The sequence below is a fragment of the Arctopsyche grandis genome, chromosome 6 (genome assembly GCF_051622035.1).
Source record: "Arctopsyche grandis isolate Sample6627 chromosome 6, ASM5162203v2, whole genome shotgun sequence".
Lineage (NCBI taxonomy): Eukaryota > Metazoa > Arthropoda > Insecta > Trichoptera > Hydropsychidae > Arctopsyche > Arctopsyche grandis.
Window position 1 is genome coordinate 4,139,108 of NC_135360.1, and position 25,588 is coordinate 4,164,695.

Below are 25,588 nucleotides of genomic sequence, written 5' to 3' on the forward strand. Positions count from 1 at the left end.
ACTCATTTACGACAAAAATGTAACAACTGAAGATTATCAATCATCTGGAGGTTTTGTGACCGTAAATTTGTTTGATACATATGTACATATAAGGTCGAGTATTCTGCAATATCATGTCATTGTAATTGGTGGAATGAAGACTCGGAACTGAGATTATTATTTATGATCTTCCTCCTGGACTTCTTTAAAAAGTTTTTTGCCGGAAATTGAGTTTTGACGCTATTGTGGCAAATAAATTATATGCTGTATCTACATATGTACATATATCGCTCAACAAATCGTGAAGATTAGAAAAGCACGGCCAATCTGGTGTAATATATTATAGTTTTATTTATTTTGTGTGAAAAAATCACACAAAGGTTGCATAAATTAAATGGATTGTTGGACAGCCCTGTTATAACATGATCAAACTAGCAACCTACATTTCATATTTATAAATCAGACTACGGGTTTGGATCTTTGAATTTTTACTTCAGCTACACAAAGTAGGCGGTCAAAATTTAGAATATGAATACATATTTAGAATTAAAAATATGGAAAGTTATGCGAATTTAGTATGTAAGTATATCAATAGTAGAAAATTTATTGTTCACTTGTGAATAAAAATGTAGTGAGAGATATATCAGTCTACGTCACACACGTCACTAAAATCTCAATCACGGATCGTCCGGTACCCGGAAATTCCATCCATCGAGAGCTAATATCGCCAACTATCATACTAACGAGAACTCGAGAGCCAACTATTTCGTACGCGCGATTGTCGTGTGCGAAATAATCCGTTTACCGTTAAAAATGAGCGAAATAAGCTCATAATATTACGTTAAAAAAAGCATGTTTTTTACTTTTAAAATTCGCTAGATAGTTAATTATAAGTATGAAAAAGCAACGAGCAACGAAATTAGCTCATAATGTTATAGAAAATAAAGTATATTTTTGACATCACAATCAATAGAAACAAACGGTTCGGTGATGCACATCGCAAAAGTGAATCGCTACAGTAAAAAAAAAATTCAGCGTACAGAAAACTGAGCAAATATAGCGCGAATGGTTTTTTTATGATAATAATAAAAATCTCATATCAATTGTTCGTTGATACATATTGAGATAGAGCTATTACTAATAGCCAAGTATAATAGTTCTACAAAAAAAAAATGGGCTTACCGATTTTAAATATTCGTCTTTCTCGATCTAAGGCTTCCAAAATTTTGTTATGAGTCTTATGTATATATTATATTTCTAATAAAGTATTTTTTTAATAATGGCGTTACGCTATTTATTATCCCACTTGAACCCAAATAGGTTTTTATGGTCTGCAACGATCAGTGGCGGATCAAGTAAATGGGGGGGGGGGGGGGTCTTTGAAATTTAAGGCCCTCACTTCAGTAAAAAATATGCTATAATCGTTTTTTACCATGCCTTTCATTATGATTTTACAAAACCATATTTTTTTTATTATTTACTAAATGTACTTGACATACTAGCAGTTTTTGGAATAAAATAGGTATTATTTTAAAATACTGTTACGTACGCCGTGGATTGAGCGAGTTGTACTTAGACCAACGGATATCTGTTATCGGTTAACTAAATGCATGCACTTACTTCCAAAGATTATATCTGGACTCTAAGTGCATTTAGGCTAAACAATGACCGTTATTAGTTCTCAGAATCGATACGGGAAGACCCAATGTCTTGGAAATACATATCCGAATACGTGACTATACAACAGGTAAACAGATTAGGCGTCCTGAGAGATCTACCCTTTATAAAGCGGTACGTAGGCGATATAATTCATTCTGGACTGAACCGTGACACTGCGTGTATCTCCTTAATCATCAATAAATGCTGTGAAACGACTGTTGGCCTTTTACTTGGATCCTCCACCCACCCCTACGCAACAATACTATGTAAAATAGGTGTTAATGTCATTTAGTGTTGTCTTACGAACGCATTGTGGACAGTGATAATAATTTGTAAGTTATAAATTTTAGCAGCAAAGCTCCATTTTGGAAACCGCCGCCGGCAACGATACAGTAGCTAAAAGAGAAGCAAAAGAACATTTGAAATGTACAAGTTTGTGACTAGTCATTTTTATTACTAACCCCTTCTTACTTTGTCACTTTTGATATTTTTAAGTTGGACAATGCTAAATCATATTGAGTGTATCTACATATATGTATGTCGAGCTGGGCCCTCATGCTTTCCATGCCTTTGCTATCGATGCGGTGCAAACGATCGTCAAGCGCCAGACAGACTGAACCACAGATAAACGACACGTGTACCTTATGCGTGCGCACTGCTCGCACTTACACTAAGCGAGATCTACCCGATGCAGTGGCGTAGCGAAGGGAGGGTCTGGACCCCCCCCTTGGTGGAGCGCAGTCGGCGGCAAAATATCCCACTCCTGTTGCAATTGATCGGTTGATTGCATCATACACTTCAGTTAGCAGTTAGCTTTACTTTATGTTTATAAGTTGTGATTTTATATTAATTAAATATAAATTATCTTGCCTTTTTTTCTGTCAACCCCCCCTCCCCCCCTTGACAAAATCCTGGCTGCGCCACTGACCCGATGTCCCGACATACCTACCCTGTATACGTTCTGTGCTTCTGATACTTTAGTTCCGAATTTTGCCTTATTAAACTGGCCAGAAAGATCCAACTCAATTTTAATAATTGCATCTGTGCCCATCGAAAGGTTACTCGTCATCTGATGTGCAATCTATCATTCGTGAAGTCGAGAATTGCGTTTAAAGCAGCCATCCAGTTAATCTGTGGTTCAGTCTGTCTGGCGCTTGTCGATCGTTTGCACAAAACCCCTTTGCTATGAGGTAGCTACGCCACTGCTCACACTTGAAATCATATTTTCTACGTTTTACGAAATTACACCACTATTTCGAATTATCGGGGTAGTTATCACAGCGTAAAAACGACGATATAGCCAAAATGAAAAAGCGCTTCGGCCAAAAGTAGTCTTTAGTTGAGCGGCGTTGCGTCATCCGCACGTGCGAACTCCTGAATTCCGGCTCGCCGGCTTCGGCTTCAGCTTCAGACGCATCAGATCACCACTCCCGTCGTCATCGCCATGTTGTCTTGCGCCAGAGTTGCCCGGCGGGCCCTCGAACACACCACCGTCAGTACACCCTCCCCCCCAATATATCCCCGCACTTCGCAACCCCACTCGCACAAGCCCACGCTCCGAAAGACGACAGACGATCAGCTCGAGTGGAGATCGAGGAGGAGCCTCCGCCACCGGCCCCTCCTCGTTCGGGGCCTAATTGCGCGCCGGCGTGTTTCCAGCGCCATCTCGAAACTTCACTGCCGGACATGCGGTGCCCTGCTTTATAGGTTATGTCCAAAGTCTGACGATCCGCTGATGGATATAGTTCAATAGTATGTAATCGTATGAATAGTATGCAATCGCCGCTTCATTCTGTATCTAAATTTATATAACCTTTGACGTTCTCGACGGCTTCGAATACACCATCAGCTGTCAAGGGTACCGAATTATGCATGTGATTGAAATTTCATTCAAAATCTGCCAATTTATTGTGTATGAATGTTGCATGACGAAATTTTACGCAAGTTGAGGTGTATACTTTGCGACGCATTAAAATGTCAGTTTGTTTTATTTATTGTCCAATTAAGTCATACAAGCTTTTCTATGTAGTTTAAGGTGATCATTTTTTCCAAATACAAAATTTCACAAAACGTTTTTTACATTTTTTCACAAAACGTTCGAGTGTGAAATTCACTATCGTTTGTATCCACAGAGTTGTCTTGGTGAATCACAAACGAATGCATTTATGTATATTCTTTATTATACAGAAGCTGAAACGTCAATTCGGCACAAATCGAGGATTATTTACGACGTAATTCATTTCGCACCTCCACCAATGTGTTTGAATTGCACAACATAGGTACCGTGTTTGATCTTACTTCAAATGCCAGGCTATTCAAACGCTATTCTTGGTGTTGACCCTTTTTTTTTCAATTATTTAAAACGTAGATTAAGGACGAAAACACTGAATGATACGTGCTATTTTTTGGTTGTGGCTATTTGCAGGTACTATGTCTGCGAATTATTGGCTATTTGTAGGTACTATATCTGCGCATGCGCCTGTCGCATACAAATAAAAAACCGGCGACTGCGATTCAAAGGTTGACCGCATACTAAAGTAGCACCAAAAAAAGTGTACTGACTTTATCTCACTTACCTGGACAAATACCCAAAAAACCAGAACTGTCTAGTTTGTATGTGTGGCTGTAAGAGATGGTTAAAATCCGTAAATATTTATTATTTACTTGAGGCGGATTGTGTGAATGAAAGAACTATGTTGATGTATGGGTGTTGAACTCCAACATTGGAAGCAAAAATGTATGCTTGAAATTTCTAGATAAGATCAAAAGAGAAATGTGTATGTGAAGAGCGTTATCCAAATAGAAGATATAGCCTAGTAAAAAGGTTCAATTTTTAAAAGTTGAACAAAGAATTTACTTGAATTGTATCCGAAAAGATGCAGAAAAAAACAAGGAAGGAACAACGAGTAGATGATAAAAGAAAATCCCCTGAAATAGATAAGAGTGGAGAGGGATCAGAGATGATGGATAGATAGGATTGACGATGACACAAATTGAGTTCCTTAAATAACAGATTCAACATATTTTCGGCATCGAAATATCATGTTCAAGGTGGAGACCCACTCATGAAAGCGTAGTAGTAGTTTTGGCTAGACTTATGTAAAAATAAATCACAACTGAGAGTCCGTATTTCATTCGGGTATCCAAAACTGAAGCCGAAACATGACGGAGTTCATTCATATCCAATATCTAGCTCCCATCGCTTTCTTTATCATGTTTTTAACCGGTTAGTCTAAATTGAGGACACGATAGGCTCGGGTTTAGTGAATTTTAGAAGCCATATTTTGTTGAGAACCAAAGATGCATCATCAAAATACCATGTTCAAACTACATGTAATGATTTATGTATATGCATTTTTTCTTACAGGTGTCTGCCTCACTTCTATCGAACGTCAGAAGAAACGATGTTTTCCGCAGACTCAAGTAAGTGACGTTTGCTGTGTCTGTGTATTATTTATACTATGTAAATATTTCATACATGTGTTGCGTAGGGGTGGGTGGAGGATCCAAGTAAAAGGCCAACAGTTGTTTCACAGCATTTATTGATGATTAAGGAGATACACGCACTGGCAGTGCTCAGTCCAGAATGACATGATATCGCCTACGTACCGCCTTATAAAGGGTAGATCTCTCAGGACGTCTAATCTGTTTACCTATTGTATAGTCACGTATTCGGATATGTATTCCCACGACATTAGGTCTCCCCGTACCGATTCTGAGAAAGGACTAATAACGGTCATTGTTTAGCCTAAATGCACTTATAGTCCAGATATAATCCTGGAAGTAAATGCAAGCACTTAGTTAATCTGTTAACAGATAACCCTTGAACGGTCACATAGTCTCTGGGATTCTATTCGCTTAATCCGCGCCGTACGTAACATATTACTAGAGACGCGTATTTTGGGCATCTATTTTTGTCAATTTTAGCATTTTCATTTTGCATTTTAGCGTTTTAGGGCATTAAAAATGTTCAATTTTAGCATCTATTTTTATGAAGAGTTTAATTTTAAATAATAAAAAATTTCGATGAATTTTAATATAATTTATATACATATATACAATTTAAAGACAACACAACAATTAAAAAATAATAGAAAAATTCAAAAATGTTTTGGAATTAAAATTTCAATGAAAAAAACATGAATATAAAAATACAAAGACAAAAAATATGGATATAAAAATATAATACCAATTAAAATTTATTAAAACTCAACATGGAGCATATTTCTACAGATTCTTTTTTGGGATTTGTGCGACGATCGGTAACAATTATATTGTATTTTCTAAAATACCTTTCAGCATCCACACTTTTGTCTACTATTTACAGTAGTAGACAAAAGCAGTTGCTTGGACAGGAAAAACACCGTCTATGTGAAACTGCAAGCTCTGTTTTATCCCCTCAATTTCTTCACATAATAAATGGCCAAAAGGAAGACCCTTCTAAATTGTCTATTAATTTTGTGCAAATTTCACTTTTGTTTGTTATTATAGCAATCTATTCCGAATTTTAGCATTAATAGCAAAATGTCCAAAATACGTGTCTCTACATATTACACACTCAAAGGTGAATATGACGAAATCTTATGTAACTTGAAACATAACCTCAATCCAATATTACACGAAATTCTCACAAATTTAACTTCCATTTATAATTGTTTGTGTTTGCATTTCAATGCTTGTATCTATTTTTCTTGACGTTTTTTTGTTTTTTTTTTTTTTTTACAAAAGGTCCGACACTGTCAAAGGTGCCGTCATCGGTATCGATTTGGGCACTACAAATTCCTGTGTCGCCGTTATGGAAGGCAAACAACCCAAGGTATTGTAGTCTTCTTTCGGATGCGTATATATTTTGTATAGTTGATTGTGATTAGAATCGATTATTCATTTGTGAAAAATTTCAGGTTGTTGAAAACAGTGAAGGTAACAGAACTACGCCGTCGCACGTGGCATTCACAAGAGACGGAGAGCGTTTGGTCGGAGCTCCAGCCAAACGCCAAGCTGTCACAAATTCAGCCAACACATTCTACGCCACAAAAAGATTGATCGGTAGACGTTTTGATGATGCCGAAGTCAGAAAGGACATGTCAGTATTCAGTATTAATTTTATAGCATTGACACAGGATTGAATACTGCATTGATAATACTGAGCAACAAAATAAATTACCAGAATGATTAGACTAATCAATCTTTATTAAGTTTGACCCAATTACTTCGAATATGACATTGATTTATGTTAATTTCATCTCGTTTATGAGATATGAATGTTTAAAAAAATGTGCAATTTTTTTATTTACATAATTTTAACGTTTGCCTTTAACCCTTTGAGTGCTGACGTCTTTTCTGTTGAAAGCCTGCCACGCTAAAAATTTCCAACTAGAATTATTTAAAAATCCAATCGAAAGCAGGTATAAAATTTGTAGCTAATCCAAACAAAACTACCGCCGAGGATTTCGAGTTTTGTAAAGGCATGTTTAGACTCTCTAATATATCTTCCAATAATATAAAATATACAAAAGAAGTCTATTAATGAATCTTCTTCATTGTTGTCAAAATGTAATGCTCACAATCTAAATGACAAGCCACAGTCTAAAATACTCGGCAGTTTGGGATTTCTAATAAACGTTGAATACAATACGATTAATAAACATTTTTATACAACGATACGAATTTATACAATAAACATCCACAGAGACATTTATGGATAGAAACCCAGCGAATCTTGAGATATAACACAATAACTCGAGAGAAATGGGGACAATGAAAATCAGAAAAATTGGCAAACTCTGATAAGAAACGACCGACCTGGTTACAAACCAAGGTCTGGCCAGCAGCAAGCAGTGTGACTCAAACTCATAACCACACTGACCATAGCAAGATATGCTAACCACTAGTCTATGTTGCTGGTTATCTCATAAACTAGAGCAAACCAATAAAAATCATTGTCGTATTCGAATTTAGTGGGTCATGCTTGGTAAGGATTGATTAGTCTCCGCTCTGGATATATTTTTGTTGTTGCTCAGTGTATCATTTGAAAATGGTCTTTGAATAGCTGAGCCCCATGTCGTGATTTGTGACCAAGAGCGCAGTCTCTGATCCTACTTCCTGTCATAATATCATATATTAATGCTGTGGCTATGTAATGTAAATTATATTTGCAGGAAAAATCTTTCATATAAAATAGTGAAAGCGTCAAACGGAGACGCTTGGGTTCAATCCACAGATGGAAAAATGTATTCCCCTAGTCAAATCGGTGCATTCGTCCTCGTAAAGGTAATAATTACATTGCAGTGTACCATTTTCTATTTTTTTTGCAACATAGATCAGCTTTATAGAACGGTCTTGTAAGCTTTTGCACTGTTGCTACATAAACAATTTGCTAACTTCAATCAGTTTACAAAGTTATTTTGTACGCCTTTTGAATGAGTGAACAATTTATGCATATATATATGTACGTATAATGTACATTTTGTATTCTTTCGGCAGTATAGCCTTTTTATTTATGTCCATTTATAGATGAAGGAAACAGCCGAAGCTTATTTAAATACGTCGGCTAAGAACGCAGTTGTAACAGTGCCTGCTTATTTCAACGATTCCCAAAGACAAGCTACCAAGGATGCTGGTAATCTATCAACCATGCTTTGTGATGTCTCATTAAGTGTTGTTTATCCCTTTGTTTATGTGCTTTTTTTTTTTCGTAGGACAAATTGCCGGATTGAATGTATTGAGAGTAATCAACGAACCAACGGCAGCGGCTCTCGCTTACGGCATGGACAAAACTGAAGACAAAGTGTATGTATCATCGCTCAATGAAGATGTGGTCATCTCGATCGATGTGTAATTTTTAATCGTTGTAATTTCAGTATCGCCGTATATGATCTCGGAGGCGGAACGTTCGATATTTCAATTCTCGAAATCCAAAAGGGCGTGTTCGAAGTCAAATCCACCAACGGTGATACTTTCTTGGGCGGAGAAGATTTCGACAACGTTCTCGTGAACTTCCTCGTCAGCGAATTCAAAAAAGAGGTATGCTAAATCCCACTAAACACAATTTTTCCCCCAGCTTATAGTCTTTATGTAAATGTATAATTGAATTTTCAGCAAGGTGTTGACGTTACCAAAGACCCAATGGCTATGCAGCGTTTGAAGGAAGCCGCCGAGAAGGCGAAAATCGAACTGTCCAGCTCATCGCAAACTGATGTGAACCTCCCGTACCTCACCATGGATTCAGCTGGACCTAAACATATGAACCTCAAGGTGATAAACCCCACTGGATTATAATATGATCTTTTCTTCGTAATGCCTTGTCCGCATCCGGGCGTTGGCGATCACCTCGTCAATTATTTGAAAATAGCCACATCGGTCTTCAGCAGCTCGGAACAGCTCTTCGGCGCTCATGTCGGTCCACATGCGCATGTTTCGAAGCCAAGATAACTTCTTACTGCCAATTCCATTATCTATTTTTCCCATGGTTATCGAATGGAGAAATTCGTATTTTGGACCCCGTATCATGTGTCCAAGGTACTCCATCTTTCTCCGCTCGGTGACAGAAACAAGTTCCCTGTCTCTCCCTATCATGCTGAGGACAGCTTCGTTTGATACTTTTTTATTCCATGGGATCTTGTAGACCCACATCTCAAAAGCTTCGATGCGGCTGATCATCCTGGTCTTCAGAGTCCACGTTTCACATACATGTAGCAATACTGTCCAGACGTAGAACGCGTACGAAGATTGAGGTGCTTATTTTGATAAACGCTGTTCTAGCCATTTCGATGCAGATTCCTTAATCTCCATCTGGGTCCATCTCTTCATTTAACCATGTACCCAATTATTGAAATCTTTTGACTCTTTCTAACACCTCTCCATCCAACGTTAGATCACCAGTGTCTGTTTGCATTTTATCAACTATGTTGTTTATGTGAATTAATGTTCAATGTACGATAAATCCGATCGAATTTCAGCTGAGCCGATCCAAGTTCGAAACCCTTGTCGGTGATTTGATTAAGAGAACCGTAGGACCCTGCCAGAAAGCCATGCAAGATGCTGAAGTCCAACGGGCCGACATTGGAGAGGTATTGCTTGTCGGAGGCATGACTAGAATGCCCAAAGTACAACAAACCGTGAAGGATATCTTCGGAAGGTCCGCTTCACATTCGGTAAATCCAGATGAGGCCGTTGCTGTCGGTGCTGCCGTACAAGGAGGTGTCTTGGCTGGAGACGTCACTGATGTCCTACTACTCGACGTTACTCCGTTGTCGTTGGGTATTGAAACACTCGGAGGAGTATTCACACGATTGATTTCCCGTAACACTACTATTCCCACTAAGAAGAGCCAAGTGTTCTCCACCGGTTGGTATTCTTTTGAAGCTGTTTTTTTAATTGAGTTTTATAGATTATATCATTGTAGGTTTTATTTTTAGCCGCTGACGGTCAGACCCAAGTAGAAATCAAAGTACACCAAGGAGAGCGTGAGATGGCTGTCGACAATAAGCAATTGGGCGCATTTTCGCTCATCGGAATCCCACCAGCTCCCCGAGGAGTTCCCCAGGTCGAAGTCACCTTCGATATTGACGCCAACGGTATTGTTCATGTGTCGGCCAGGGACAAGGGCACCGGCAAGGAACAACAGATCATCATTCAGTCTTCGGGCGGTTTGAGCAAGGACGAAATCGAAAACATGGTCAAGAACGCTGAACAGTATGCACAAGCCGATAAGGTCAGGCGTGAACGTGTCGAAGCTGTCAACCAGGCCGAATCCATTGTCCACGACACCGAATCCAAGATGGACGAATTCAAAGACCAACTACCCCAAGAAGAGGTAATTTTCAATAATAGATCACACCACAAGCGGGAAGTTTGTTTAGTTTTGTAGGATTGGATCTGATATTACAGCGAATTCATTGATTTAGAGATACAAATATGTTATTCTGTTTGACATTTATTCATCTGCAAATGTTTATAAGTGTCTTTTGTTTTCAGTGTGATAAAATGCGAGAGGAAATCACTAAAGTTCGTGAATTGTTAGCCAATAAAGACGAAGTAGATCCAGAAGCTCTCCGCACAGCCACTACCAATCTTCAACAAGGATCTCTCAAATTGTTCGAGCAAGCGTACAAAAAGGTATCAAAAATTTGAATCATTTGAACTAGTTGATCGAATCTTAATCTTAAGTTGATATTTTACTCATTTTGAATGTGCGTATGATTTTCAGATGGCAGCTGATCGTGAGTCCAGTGGCTCCAGCGGCTCCAGCTCCAGCTCGTCCAGCGATCAAACTTCAGAGGAATCCAAAAAGAAGGAGGGACAAAACTAAGAATGCAGCATTTCTCGAATATTGCTTCGAATCGGCAGAGTGATCTATTTTTAAGTGCTATAATGCAAAACTTTTGTCATGACAGACTCACAATCGCTTTGGTTCTGTCACGATGACGGTTTTCATTTCAACTAAATGTGTATTTCAATGAGTTCAATACTTGCCACCATTTTGAATTTATACCATGTGAAAGATTTTCGATTTCAAATCATCCTTTTGGAATTGAGTTGGGCATTTTTTTTTTTAAGGGATTCTACGTTTGCCTACATTCTTGTAGATTAATTACGGTTTATCTTGCAAAAATGATAAGACGTCTATGCAGTTTGGCGAGTGAATGTGTGTGTTTGTGTCCGGTGAAAAGAATCGAGTACTTTTACTGATGCTTATTTTGATTTAACCCTTTGGCTGCTACGAGGTTTTTCAATGTCCAAGCGAAAAATGCTAACATTTGTAATTATTTTGAAAAAAATTAATATAATATTTTTTTTTACATACTTACTTCGCCGAACACTCGTAATTTTTATAATACTTTATATACATCTTTAAGAAGCAGTCGTGGACTCGTGCTCTCTCTTTCTGTCTTGCTTTTACATGCGTGCGTGCGAAAGAGATACCTACATATATACACTAAATAAGTTTTGACGATTGTTTTCCGAGGCTTTATTCTTTTCAATAATCTATTTTTAGATATCGATGTATCCTTACAACACGCGATATATTCGAAACAGTTAGCGGTCTCTCTCTCTTTCTTTCTTGGTTTTAATTGTGTACGTATGAGCGAGACACACAAGGATGCGAAGTTTCTAATAATCAAATAATTTTTCAACATGTATCATAAACATTTTGTATGCATTTCAGTTGCATTTGATTGATTGCATGAATTCGTGACGTCTCGTGACCTATATAATTGAAAGCGGATTTCTATTGTTTTTTGCCATTTATTTTAACTCTGCAAAATGATATCGGACAGTGAAAGTGATGAAAGCGAAATAATAGCTCCTCGCCGAGGAACTCGACAAATCAGCAGCTCTACTGATTCTGAAAATGAATTTATCGATAATAATCAATTCCCAAGTAATAACTCCTTATATGACATTGACAACGAACCCGAAATTTACTTTGATGATGAACCCGAAATTGAAGAGCTTTTATTTAAAAAATTGATAAATATTTATAAAGCTTGATTGAAAAATAAATATAAATACGTATATAAAAAAAATGTTTCGTGCCACTGATGCGCTGGTGGCTCAAAGAAAGTATCGAAATACGACAATTAATGACGTCAACAACGATCGTCGTAGCAATCTTCGCCGATTTCAAAACAACGATTTATCGTTGTTGTAGCAGTCAAAGGGTTAAGCAAACTTTTTTTTGTTTTTTATGTATCAAAAATACGTATGTATCTTATTAATCATCTTGAATATTTTCGCACATTTGCTGTAAATTTTGTAATAAATATTTTTTTCAATGAAAATATTTTTCTATATGTGTCTGTATTAAGGGTCGCATTTCAATGAATTTCGCCTTCAATGAATTTCATTTCAAGTTTCACTGTGTGAAATCATTCCATTTGTAAATTGTCCAGTATTAGTACTTGATTTGTGGAAATATAATTGATAATTATATTACACTTAGGTATGTTCGTAGTTTATATTATACATATAGTAACGCTTCACAGGATCTTTACGTATATATTGAAGTCACATTAGTGTAACATTATGCTAAAGCTTATGTATAAATGCAATGTTAAGTTTTGTTTATATTATTATATATAATTAAAATTAGTCAATAAACAGAAATTTTTTAGAAATCGTCTAATCATTCTATTGATTTTTGTTATTTTTTTCCTTTTTCCGTCTATTTAACCCTTTGAATGCTGACCAACGGCAAAGGGTTAAGACTAAAAATCCACCATCTCCTAATTTGACAAGATGCTTTTCTTAAATTTTAAATAAAACTAACACACTTTTTCAATACTTTATTTATCATATATGTTATATAATATAACAAAGAAATCATAAAATGTGCTGATTTATATTATGTACTGTCAGATATGAGTATGCACTACAAAACTTCACATAAATAATTGTAACTCGAATACTTTTTTTTCTATCTTCACCAATTGATTGTATTATAAAAATTACAATTTCTTTCATTAAATTTATTTAATATTCTGTGTTAAAATTCATTGTATGTCACATATATACATCAAATATAATCACATTTATATACATACATATATAGAGAGTGCTGAATAGAAACAAAAATCAACGACAATGAAGTGCTATTTAAAAAAAGTGAAAAAAAAATCATTCAAACACTATTTTCAATAATCTGACTAATGGACTGTTAAATTAGCAACTCGCTGTATTCCAAAATGAAAAGTTGCTACTTTCTAACGCCTCTCTTTGGTATATGTATTTAATTTAATTATTGTACTACTATGAATTTTTATAGAATTGTATTGCTTTTTTTTCTAATTGAAGCCTTGAGGGCGCTAATAATGCCACCGAAGAATCGAATAAATCAATTAAAAAGGCCATTTGCAGTCTCATGGGCGTGAACAATAATTATTTGGCTGCGTCCGAGGTACACGTAGTATGCACTTAGGAAAACCCTGGTCTGTAATTATTTATCATTAAATACCTATTTGTGATTATGTTTATAGGATTGTGTGTGACTTATATTGATATTTGTTTCATTTTAACCAACATCTATTTTTATTGTCTCGTATAATTCTCAGTATGTACGTCGGTGAGGAGTTTTAACTATCCGCAATGCAGCTACAAACTGTATATTTCATTAAAAATAGACATAAACCGTGCACCGGTTTCTTTGGTATTAGTGGACCGAACAAGATGGAAATTATCCTATTCTGTGCTGCAAGTCTTCGGTGGGTTTGGTATGAACATTGATACTATGTAGCCATTGGTACCAGCACCGGCTCAAAGGTGTAGCAGACTAGGCGCTGCGAGGCGCCTCCTTTTTTCTTTTTTTGATTATTAAATTGAAAAAATAATAATACTGATTGTAAAATATTATAAATTACGAGGAACGCAGGAGGTTGACTGTCAAATATCAACGACTCACGAATAAAACTTGTTAAACAACAAATTGTCGTCGGTACAAATGGTAATTTGGAATTGTATTTTATATAAAATACCACTGAAACATATGTATATATATATATCAGGGATGAATTTGCTTCACGCAATAAAATATCCCAATCAATCTTATTCGAAAAAAGGAATGTCAGTCTATAAAATTCTTCAATTCATTGTTGAAAATAAATTAATGTTTTCATTACCAAATTTATTCATATCTATCCGTATTTTATTTTATTTTATTCATTTTTATACCTAAACGTGCCTATTTTGAATAAAAATTTTACGTTTTTGTCTTCATATATTTTTCTTCAACATAAAATTTCAAGGACTTTTATGAAATTCATTGTTTAAAAATTTAAGGGGGGGTCTGAAACCAATCTGCCTAAGGGCGCCATATACCCTCAGGCCAGGCCTGGTTGGTACAAGATCACTTACCTCTTTCATGTTTTGTATATTTAAAGTTTTTTTTATTTTTTTGATTGTGATTATAATAAATTCGAATTATGACTGCATTGTGGATAACTTTTTGACTCACCGTCGTATTATATTTCTTTTCTAGGTTGCATCTATTTTCAAACGAAATACAGTAACTCCAAAAATTAATTAGTAAATATGTATCTATGTATGTTTCCAACAAATGTTTTATACTATCATGTGCATGCATTTAAAGTTTTCTTATTTATTTATTTATTTTTGTTTTCTACGCAAAGCTCATTAATTCCAAAAGATTTATAAATCCTCTTACATTTCACTATTGAAACGTTCTTTCTAGGAGTAGGTACTATATTATTTCTTGAAATGTGAGCAATCAATTTTTTTTTTTTTTTCAGCAATATGTACGTAAATGTCCCAAAAATCACAAAATTTCGGACGAAACAACGATAATGACCCGTCATTATCGTCAATTTTGGCATGCCTTATTTTTATTAAAATTTTTATTAATTAATCTCAAATTTTATTTAAATTTATATTCCGACCAATCAGCGAGCAGTATTTTCGTTCGAGCCAATCGGCGTTGAGCTATAACAATATTCAATTATTTTGTCAGCTGATAATAATGAACACACGCATTCTCAAAAGGTGCAACTAAGTTTCAACAATTCTATATTAAAAATACCCTTTAAAACATCTGTGGACTGATTATTCGAATGCAAACGTCAATTTTATCATATGCTTTAGAAATTAGATGAAAACTTTCAGGAACGCCATTTTGGATATTGTAACAAAAAATTAATTCCTCCATTTACATTTTGATCCCGGTAATCGTCGTTGAGCTCCAACTTGATAATGCAGTTGTACGTATTTACAAATAAATTAAATAACACATTAAAGAGTTTTCAAATTGCATAAAAATTTCACACCACAAGGAAAAGAATTTTTTGGCAAAATCACAACTTACTATAAACTACAGTACGTAATGTCAAGGGTGAGTCAGGTATATGTATATAACGGAGCGTAGTCATCTTCAGATCAAAACAGTCTTATTATTAATAATAATATAAAATTTATATGTTGCATTTTGTACGGGCGAACCGTTGAACGCTTTCAATTTACAGGTTCGCAAGGAGCCCCTTCTTCAAGAGTGTGAAGCCAGTCAAATATCATCATGTTCCTTTCATACTTGGACAACGGCCTGCTTCGCTCGCGCTCGATGTCCCGCAGAGTCAGCTCGCGAGGTCCCGGCCAACATCCAAAACCACGAGCCACCTAATAATACAAAACTTAAATGAAATTCAAACATAATTTAAATCAAAGTCCTTCCATATCAATATTTAAAATCATACATGTATATTTGAAATGGTCTTATATAATAAATTACAATAAGAATTTATCCATTGTATTAACGCTATTTACTGAAAGTCGAAGATTGCATAATGTATTATAGATATTATTTATTCCCTGTATGTACATATATGTTTTGCCTTGTCCTAAAAATATCACGAAATAGTACCTAAAAATGACCGGAACTATCATGTTACAGCAGGTCAAATTTATTTTTACTTTATCTATGTACGTAGTAACAATAGATGAAGTTTTGTGATCATACAAAAATTTGAACTCGAGATTTTGACTAATTTATTTATTTATTTATAGTTTTGGACAATTGTGGCATTACAGGAAGAATCTAATGCACTACAATGGCCTACATTTGAAAAAGAGAAGAAAACAAAAAAAATAAAGTAATATACATAAAAATAAAAAGAAAAAAGCGAAAGTAAAAAAAAAATAATAGATAAAAATGAACCTAAAGTGATTTGAACTCAGAATCGATCACTGATCACGTTTTCATGATCTACAAAAAATGTCTGTATTTTGTGGATTTTTTGATCACTTAAGTCCTATCGAACTGAAACTTAGTGTCGGTTACTAAAATTATTATCGATACGACGTAATTTTTTTTCAAATTTTTAAGTTCACAGAAAATGGTGCCTCCCCTTATAGGTATCCTCTTTTTTTTTAGTTTTTGAATTATCTCCCAAACATTTCAAATTGACCCTTTTTTACTTCAAATTGACCCTTTTTGATATCAAATTGACCCCTTTTCAATGATAATTTGTAAAAGGGTGAATTTGAAATGAAAAAGGGTCAATTTGGAATGAAAAAACCTATATTTGGATGTGTTTATATACTTTTTTTTTATTAAATTAATTTGTTGTATAAAATTCATAAACATTCACTATGAATGTATTTACTTTTTTTTATACTGTAACGTATACTAAACAGAGCCGCCGAGTAACTGCGAGCGGATTAAGACGGGTAGACGTCCTGAGAGACCGTGAGACCGGTGTAAGTGGTTTTAGGGATTAGCGACGAGCTAAGTGCATGAAAGCTAAACAATGATTGCACTTCTCATACCGTGGGAATACATATCCGAATACGTGACTATACTGTAGGTAAACAGATTAGACGTCCTGAGAGATCTACCCCTTATAAGGCGGTACGTAGGCGATATCATGTCATTCTGGATTGAACACTAGCAATACGTGTAACTCCTTAATCATCAATAAATGCTGTGAAACGACCGTTGGCCTTTTCTTGGATCCTCCACCCACCCCTACGCAACACTGGTCGTCAGAAGTGGGATCCAAGATGGGCCGTGGAACAAAGTCACCAGCGAAGGAAGAGAAGCTACAGCGAAGCCATCTTCGGGAGCTGTAGGAGAGAGTTCGAGCCATGGAGACACGAAACAAAAAAATGCAGTTTTCACTGCAACACACAGAATCGGTCATCACATTTTCGGTTGTCGAATTGCAGTTATCACTGCAACTCGACTTTGACATTATCGGCGGTGGCCGCCAAGAAGTCATCGGGATGACGGAAGGAGGTTACGAAACGGGAGGTTTCGTACAAGTGCTGCCGGGAGAGGACAACTTGAGGCGTTGTCAAGGGCAACATCGGAGAGCAGCATCCGGCAATTGCAGAGTCATCCAAAGGGCGACCGAGACGAGGGCAGTTCGCCAATTCGCCGCAAGTAGCAATAATTAGCGGCTGTAGGTGACGACGATCCACGGGAAAGCATCGTCGTCAGAAGAGGAGTGGAGATCAGGAATGGGGAGGAGCAAGAATTCATCGGGATGACGGAGGGAGGTTGCGAAACGGGAGGTTTCGTGCAGGTGCTGCCGGGAGAGGACAACTTGAGGCGTTGTCAAGGGCAGCATCGGAGAGCGGCATCCGGCAGTTGCAGAGTGGTCCAGGGGGCGACCGGAACGAGGGCGGTTCGCCAATTCACCGCGGGTGGCAGGAATTAGTGGCTGTAGGTGGCGTCGATCCACGGGAGATCGACTACAACTGAGAGATGTCGATTACAAGCCACTATTCCCTTCAACTGTTTGTTGAGGGCAGATGTCAACGAACTGAAAAAAAATCTAATTGGAAACTAGTCGAGTCTAATTGGAAGAGTCGGAAAGTAAACGGATTGAAATGGAATTCAATCGGAACCATGCAACGGCAGAGAGGCATATTTATCAGATTGGATAAATGTTGGTTGGTCAGTCGGCGGAGTCAATCAAGTCACTTTTGGGAGGATAGAGGCACCGCTTCAGAGGGAATGGCAACGGAAGCACGTTCTGGGTGGAACGTTGGTCTGCAGCAAGATGCTGGGCCACATGAGAGGAAGACGGGGCCACCGCAACAAATTTGGACGTTGGGGAAACGAGCGACTTGGATCAACCACGTGAGGGCATTTGAAACCGAAGAAACGCCAGATCGCGACTTCAACGAGAGAGAGTGGAACAATTGATATACGTCAACATCGAAAAAAATCTAGTTGGAAACTAGTGGAAACACGAGTACCTGAAAAAATACATGGACAGTTGCAGCAGTGTTTAGATCATCTCGCAGATGTAATTGGAAAATACATCAGAAAGAAATGGATTTCAGTTGGGTCAATGGAACGGAAAAGAAGCACATTCAACAGAGTGGCAGACTGTTGGGTGCATATTTACCAAGGTCAATGGAACGGAAAAGAAACACAACCAGCAGAGTGGCAGACTGAGGTGTGCACATTTTCCAGGGTCAAGGGAACGGAAAAGAAGCACCACCAGCAGAGTGGCAGACTGAGGGGTGCACATTTTCCAGGGTCAACCGTCACTTTTGTGAGGATGGTGGCGATTCTTGTGGGACATGGCTTTGGAGCACGTTCTGGGTTGAACGTTGGTCTGCAGCAAGATGCTGGGCCACATGACAGAGGAACACTGGGCCACCGTAGCAAATTTGGACGATGGTGACACGAGAGACATGGACCAAGTCACTTTTGTGAGGATGGGAGCCATTCTTGTGGGACATGGCTTTGGAGCACGTTCTGGGTTGAACGTTGGTCTGCAGCAGGATGCTGGACCACATGACAGGAATACGGGGCTGCCATAGCAAATTTGGACTTTGGTGATACGAGCAACATGGACCAAACACGTGAGAAAATTTTGGACCGAAGAGCTGACAAAGAATGATTTCCAAATGTAAAACATCGGATGACTAATTTTAGGGGATTAGAAATATAACTGTAATTGTTTCCATTGTAAAGGTGACGTAAAGTGAAGTGTAATGAAAGTTTTATGTAATTGTTTCCATTGTAAAGGTGTCGTAAATTGAAGTTTAACGAAAGTTTTCATGTAATTGTTTCCATTGTAAAGGTGACGTAAATCGTAGTGTAACGAAATTTTAAATGTTTTTGTTTACATTGTAAAGGTGTCGTAAATTGAAGTTTAACGAAAGTTTAATGTAATTGTTTAAATTGTAAAGGTGACGTTAATCTAACTGTAACAGAATTTAAATTGTAAAGGTAACGTTAATGTAACGGTAATAGATTTTAAATGTCATTGTTTCCATTGTAACTGTAAAGATAACGACTGTAATGGTAAATGTAACTGTGACTGATATCGAAGATAAATGTAACTACTGCAGATTTATCAGTTATGATTTGTTGGTCAATCGGGACGATTTGACCTAAGTGGGGGGCAATGTAACGTATACTAAACAGAGCCGCCGAGTAACTGCGAGCGGATTAAGACGGGTAGACGTCCTGAGAGACCGTGAGACCGGTGTAAGTGGTTTTAGGGATTAGCGACGAGCTAAGTGCATGAAAGCTAAACAATGATTGCACTTCTCATACCGTGGGAATACATATCCGAATACGTGACTATACTGTAGGTAAACAGATTAGACGTCCTGAGAGATCTACCCCTTATAAGGCGGTACGTAGGCGATATCATGTCATTCTGGATTGAACACTAGCAATACGTGTAACTCCTTAATCATCAATAAATGCTGTGAAACGACTGTTGGCCTTTTCTTGGATCCTCCACCCACCCCTACGCAACAATACCTATTTCAATACCAATACTTCAATACATTTGGTAACAAGTCAATTTTAAGTAATTTTTTAATTCCTTCATTTTTTAATATTTTGACTATCGCTTTTATTTTCATTATACTAATAATTTAATACGTTGGTAAGAAAAGTCCATCTTAATAAAATTATTCAATTTCAAGTTGGATTCGAATCATAACACAAAGTCGGAGTCGGAATCGATAAATTTTGATCCGACTCCACAGCCTTGATTTAAATCAACATCATTACTTAACCATCTATTAAATACTATCCTTTACAGTACATATTTTACATCCTTTCTTGGGTACCACTTGAGTACTTAGTTTAATCAATTGATAATTGATACGATAACTCATATTCCTCGCCCACAAATATAACTTTCAATAGTTTCAAGTATTATTCAAAATTTAAACAATACACGTTCCAACAGTTAGTAAACTTTTATGTCCATCTGAAGATGTAATGATAATCATCGTTAACTAGTTGAAATGTGATATTTATACTTACGTCCAGTTGATCTAGATTAAATTCGCTATGAGACATTCGTTCCAACGCTCTGTACGTAGTCATTAGTCTTCTTCTTATGTACACCTGCCGAGTCTGAATAGAATTATATATTAATATAAAAAAATATGCATTGAAATTGTCACGAGTATTGAATAAGCATCACCTTATTGTTTAGAGCTTGTAATAGGTCTGCGGGAGGAGGCGGGGCTGGAGCGGCGGGACGATGAGGTGAAGGCAACCGAGAGTCTCCGACAGCCACCCAAGTGCTGCAGGAGCGCGATGCAGCACCCAGCCAACCGCCTCCAGCCCAGCTCAGCCGAGCCTCTGAACCGGCACTACTGCAGATGATATGTCCTCGTTATATTTACATTGAAAAAGACATTTCATCGTATATTTTTTTCCATTCACAAGGTTCATTTGTATAATGTCTTACCACCTGGGTCCTGGCGGAGGTGAGAGAGCGTGTGGAACGTCTCCTGTGCTGAGGGACCGTCTCAATCCGAGTGCAGAACACAAAAGGGCACACCCCCTGAGGATTTCGGCACCTTCTTCAGCCAGAGGTACGTCGCCAGGTCTCCTAGTAAATAAATATAATATAATAATTTTTAATTGATTCCTACTATGTATACAAATGTAATAGCTATGATACAGGTATTATACACGGATACTTAACCTTTTGAATGCTGACCAACACCGATCGGCGCTTTGCCAACAAGTCATCATCAGCCTGAAATACGCCTATTGGCGTTGTTTTTAAGTATGTGCAAAATAAACAAAAATACTACCCACTAAGCCTTTCTAGGTAGCATAGAAAAAAATGTATTGAACATGGGTCGTGTAATCCCTGTCAATGTTTATAAAGACTGGTTGACAACGGAATTTCTGAATTTATAACCATAGCAGAATTTCTCGATGGAAACCCCTAACGGCTGAGTATTTTAGATTGTAGCTTGGCATTTAGATTGTGAGCATTACATTTTAACAACAATGAAGAAGATGGAACTAGTTATGGAGAAATACGTTCATTTATAAACTTCTAATGTCTATTTTATATTTTTGCAAGATATATTAGAGAGTCTAAACACATCTTTACAAAACTCGAAATACTCGGTGGTAGTTACTAGGGTTTGTTTGGATTATTAAATTAGCAACAATTTTTATACCTGCCTTCTATTGGATTTCAAATTAATTCTAGTTGGAAATGTTGGCGAAATTTTCAGCGTGGTGGGCTTTCAACAGAAAAGACTTCAGCACTCAAAGCGTTAAATGATTCTGGTTGTTTTTACAAATACATTACTTACTTGAGTATCTTAACCTCTGGATTAGGACTCGGGCCTCGATGCAGCAACTCGGTGGGTGTCTAAAATTTACAAATTTTATTTTAGTTTATTTTTATTTACATAGATATATACCAGGAAGGCTTAACAGGTAAACCCCAATGCACCTTCCTAGACAATTAATTATAAACATTGCAGCATTTTTATTACATAAATCGCTGTATTTCGAGAGGCTGAAGAACACGAAATTAACAATGAATTAATTGATGAATTGATCCATAGAGACATCTATGGATTTGGACTTGTACATAATTTTTTACATAAATAAAATTCAGACATTTGTTACGTAGCCGGTAGGATAGTTTTTGCGGATTTGATGGAGCAACCGTTTCAACAATGAAATCAGATAAATTGGCAAACTCTGATAGGAAACGATCGACTTGGTGTCACAAATATCCAAGTAACTTCTTGGTGCTTAGCATAAACGCAACCACCGAGCCATAATGCTGGCTATACATATATATATATATATATATATATATATATATATATATATATATATATATATATATATATATATATATATATATATATATATATATATATATATATATATATATATATATATATATAATGCCTCAAACTAACAATAAGGAATGTCATATAATTTCCTAGCGAATTACCTTGCAGGTGAGGTGACGTCCTCTGGTATCCACCGACAGCGAGGATACTGACAAGAGCGAGAGATCCGTAGTCACCGACTCGTGCGATGGAGAACGGGGCATACGCCCCTTCTCGTTCGTCCCCATTGTGTCGACGGATAACTGCAACAATGTTTTACGAATACAACTATTTTGGGAAACGATGAGCTAAAGAACTGACATTTAATTGCTATAGAATGTGTACTTGTTGTGTGTGTGTGTGTGTTTTTCATTGCACTTTTGTAAAACTACCAATTGAATCAATTCCAGTGGACGGAGATGACCGTGAACTCCTCCACACAATGAATAAATGTTATACCGAGGCAGACGAAGTGTGATGCTACGCCTACTATGATATTGTATTGTATATCAAGATTATGAAATTAGTAATCTTGAAAAATCTGTACATATGTATAATTCGAGTAATAAAAACGCGTTGATTTATTGTTAAGAATAAACCCCATTTACTAAATTGGAGACAAATTAAACGGTCAGTTTTTTCAATAAATGGTCAGTAACTTTAACGAGTTTTTTGTGATAATAGTATACTATATATGAAGATTAAAATGAACGGTCAGTAAACTGTTTTTTTACTTGTAGTATTTTTTGACGAATAGAAAATAGTCAATAAGTCAGTGACCGATAACACTGAGCAACAAAAAATCACGTTTTTGAGTTACCAGAGCGGAGACTTACCAATCTTTACTAAGTTTGACCCACTGAATTCGAATATGATATTTATTTTTGTTGGTGGGTGATCGTTTACGAGATATGAGCGTTTAAAAAAATCCGCGATTTTTACATTTCTTTGGCTTTTGCGGTCTTTAACTCAAAATTTAGGATTGTTACGCTCAAAGTGAGTATTGGAATCAATACTCAGATATTTTTCCTATTAATTGTTATATTTCATTGCTTTAAAATACTTCTAATTAATTGTCTAGCGAATTTTAAAAGTCAAAAATATATTTTTTTTTACGGATTTTTTGTAAAAAAAAGTACTCGTCTCAAGCACAAAAATGCGGTAGAGAACGAAAAACTACCCCTCGAGAAGACAGAAAAATCATTTCAACGGCACTGAAACATCATAGGGTAAAGAATAAAGGCATTACAGCTATGCTCACAGAATGTGACATCAATATGACACGAAAGGACTCTCCAACGTCGACTCTGCGAGTCAAACGTTGGAAGTTGTACTCCAGTCAAAAAGCCACCATTGACTGAAGGAATGAAGAAACGTCGTCTGAAATGGGCTAAGAAATTCCGTAAAAAGGTAAGACTTTAGTAATAAATGAAAATAAATTTTAGTTCATCGAAAGTTAATGAGTTAAATAGTTCGTTATCTTCGAGGTGTGTTTCTCGGATGAAAAAATGCTTCGAAGGATGACCTAAGCTAGCAATTATGCTAGAAGTTATTTGTTACTTTATCTATGTATGTACATATGTTACGTGGTAACAATAGATGAAGTTTTGTGATCAGGTGAAAATTCGAACTCGAGATTTTGACTGATTCGAACTCAGAATCTACCACTGATCACGTTATCATGATCTAGAAAGATGTTTGTGTATTTTGGGAATTTTTTGAACACCATTAGTCCTATCAAACTGAAACTTAGTATCGGTTACTGAAATTCTTATCGACACGACGTAATTTTTTTTCAAATTATTAAGTTGACCGGAAATGGTACCTCCCCTTATAGGTGCCCCCTTTTTATATATTATACTAGTGGCCTGTGTGCACTCGGTAAAATATCGCAATTCGGATTAACGGAATTAATAAATAAAATCTAATATATATTTTTTTAAAAAGTTATTTTGTTTTTATTGGTGTGAACGAAGTGATATGCCGCGTCTCTTTCCACGATATACGATTAATATATTACTAGTGGTCTGTGTGCACACGGTAAAATTACGCAATTAGGTTCAACGGAAGCTGCCGTTTGATCGGCCGACAAAATATTCAATAACATTAATTAAATTTTAAATATTATAAATGTGAACAAAGTGAAATGCGCAAAGCCACTAAAGCCAAATTCCACGATATTCGATTCCAAGGGGAGAAAGAGAGACGGAGCATGTTAACGGACAGCACTTCGTACGCACGCACGCATTAGACAATTATTATATACGATTATTATGTCGGATCAAAGATTTTCAATCAAGTTGAAAAACATAGTTGTGTCACTTTTGAAGTAAGAAACACGATGCAAGGATTGCACCATCCCTCTTAATAATTTGAAATAATTAACATTTTTTTTTTCACAAATAATTTACATATGACTTTATTTAGATTCGTATTCAAACGATTTTCCTATTGAAATCATCAATTTCCAGAAAAACACGACATGTATTGGAAACGTTCACGTTTATTGCGCTGTAGACAGAATAACGAACGGTATAATTGGATAATCGAATTTCCGATAGTATGACGTGTGACCTTCGCATATTATATACATATATATGTATGTATATTTAATGATCTCGGGTTGTACATACCTTATCCAGGACGCCGAAAGTGTTCGAATGCCGACACCGGTAACTGTGACGGTGGAAAGCTTCCGCTCTGATGCTGGAGAAGATGAGGGAGGAGTCGGCGACTAACACGCATCGGTTTCGATTTTCAAGATGTCGAAAAAATTGCAAATGGATGAAATGGAAAGACGCGAAATTGATTCACGTGCGCTCAATATTGTTATTGCGTTGCGGTCGAACGTGGCCGGTTCCCCAGCTCGTCGCGGTACCTAATCTCGACGGTTTCGATCGATTACGGCTACAATAAATGGTTGAGATGCGAATTGTGTTAATAAATAAACAAGCTTATGTTTGCAAATTTTCCCGGAAGGCACGAGCGCGGACAGATGCGGGAAAAGTGAGGGCGGAAAAGCGCGACGGCTGGGGCGGGCGCGGCCTAAATCAGGGCTGTCCAAATTCACGGCTGAATATTCGTCGCCGTGGCCGAGTAATTGGCAACAGGGGTCCTATATACATATGTAAATGAGGTCTAACTCACGGCACCGAAAGTCAAAATATACATATAATATCAGTCTCCGTGACGAGACAGAATGTTAAATTACAGAAAACGCAAATATCGGAAGGCAAAGATCGAATATCGAAAGATCTTAAGTCGAAAGATCAAAAAAAATGGTGCATGGTAAACGGTACATACTCACTTATTTTGCGCGAGCAGGATACAACAGGAACAAGAGGAACAGGCTTTTCCTCCC

General features: G+C 36.8%; 3 protein-coding genes across 4 annotated transcripts in view; 2 read left to right on the forward strand and 1 right to left on the reverse strand.

Moving 5' to 3' along the window:
* LOC143913612 (uncharacterized) overlaps positions 1-25,588 on the forward strand; it is a 374,023-nt gene that overhangs the window by 181,215 nt on the left and 167,220 nt on the right. The window lies entirely within an intron of this gene.
* Hsc70-5 (Heat shock protein 70 cognate 5) lies at positions 2,954-12,773 on the forward strand. The gene is made up of 14 exons (XM_077432034.1): positions 2,954-3,130; positions 5,006-5,061; positions 6,367-6,454; positions 6,540-6,721; positions 7,797-7,908; positions 8,152-8,257; positions 8,337-8,427; positions 8,499-8,661; positions 8,737-8,892; positions 9,597-9,984; positions 10,056-10,453; positions 10,615-10,755; positions 10,847-11,347; positions 12,310-12,773. The coding sequence occupies exons 1-13, from the start codon at positions 3,083-3,085 to the stop codon at positions 10,946-10,948; spliced, it is 2,031 nt and encodes a 676-aa protein (XP_077288160.1). The 5' UTR covers positions 2,954-3,082; the 3' UTR covers positions 10,949-11,347; positions 12,310-12,773.
* LOC143913610 (uncharacterized) lies at positions 14,756-25,279 on the reverse strand. Its single transcript, XM_077433504.1, has 7 exons — positions 24,861-25,279; positions 22,350-22,490; positions 21,691-21,749; positions 20,823-20,966; positions 20,553-20,727; positions 20,390-20,482; positions 14,756-15,762 (listed from the first exon to the last, which is right to left on the reverse strand). The coding sequence occupies exons 2-7, from the start codon at positions 22,473-22,475 to the stop codon at positions 15,601-15,603; spliced, it is 759 nt and encodes a 252-aa protein (XP_077289630.1). The 5' UTR covers positions 22,476-22,490; positions 24,861-25,279; the 3' UTR covers positions 14,756-15,600.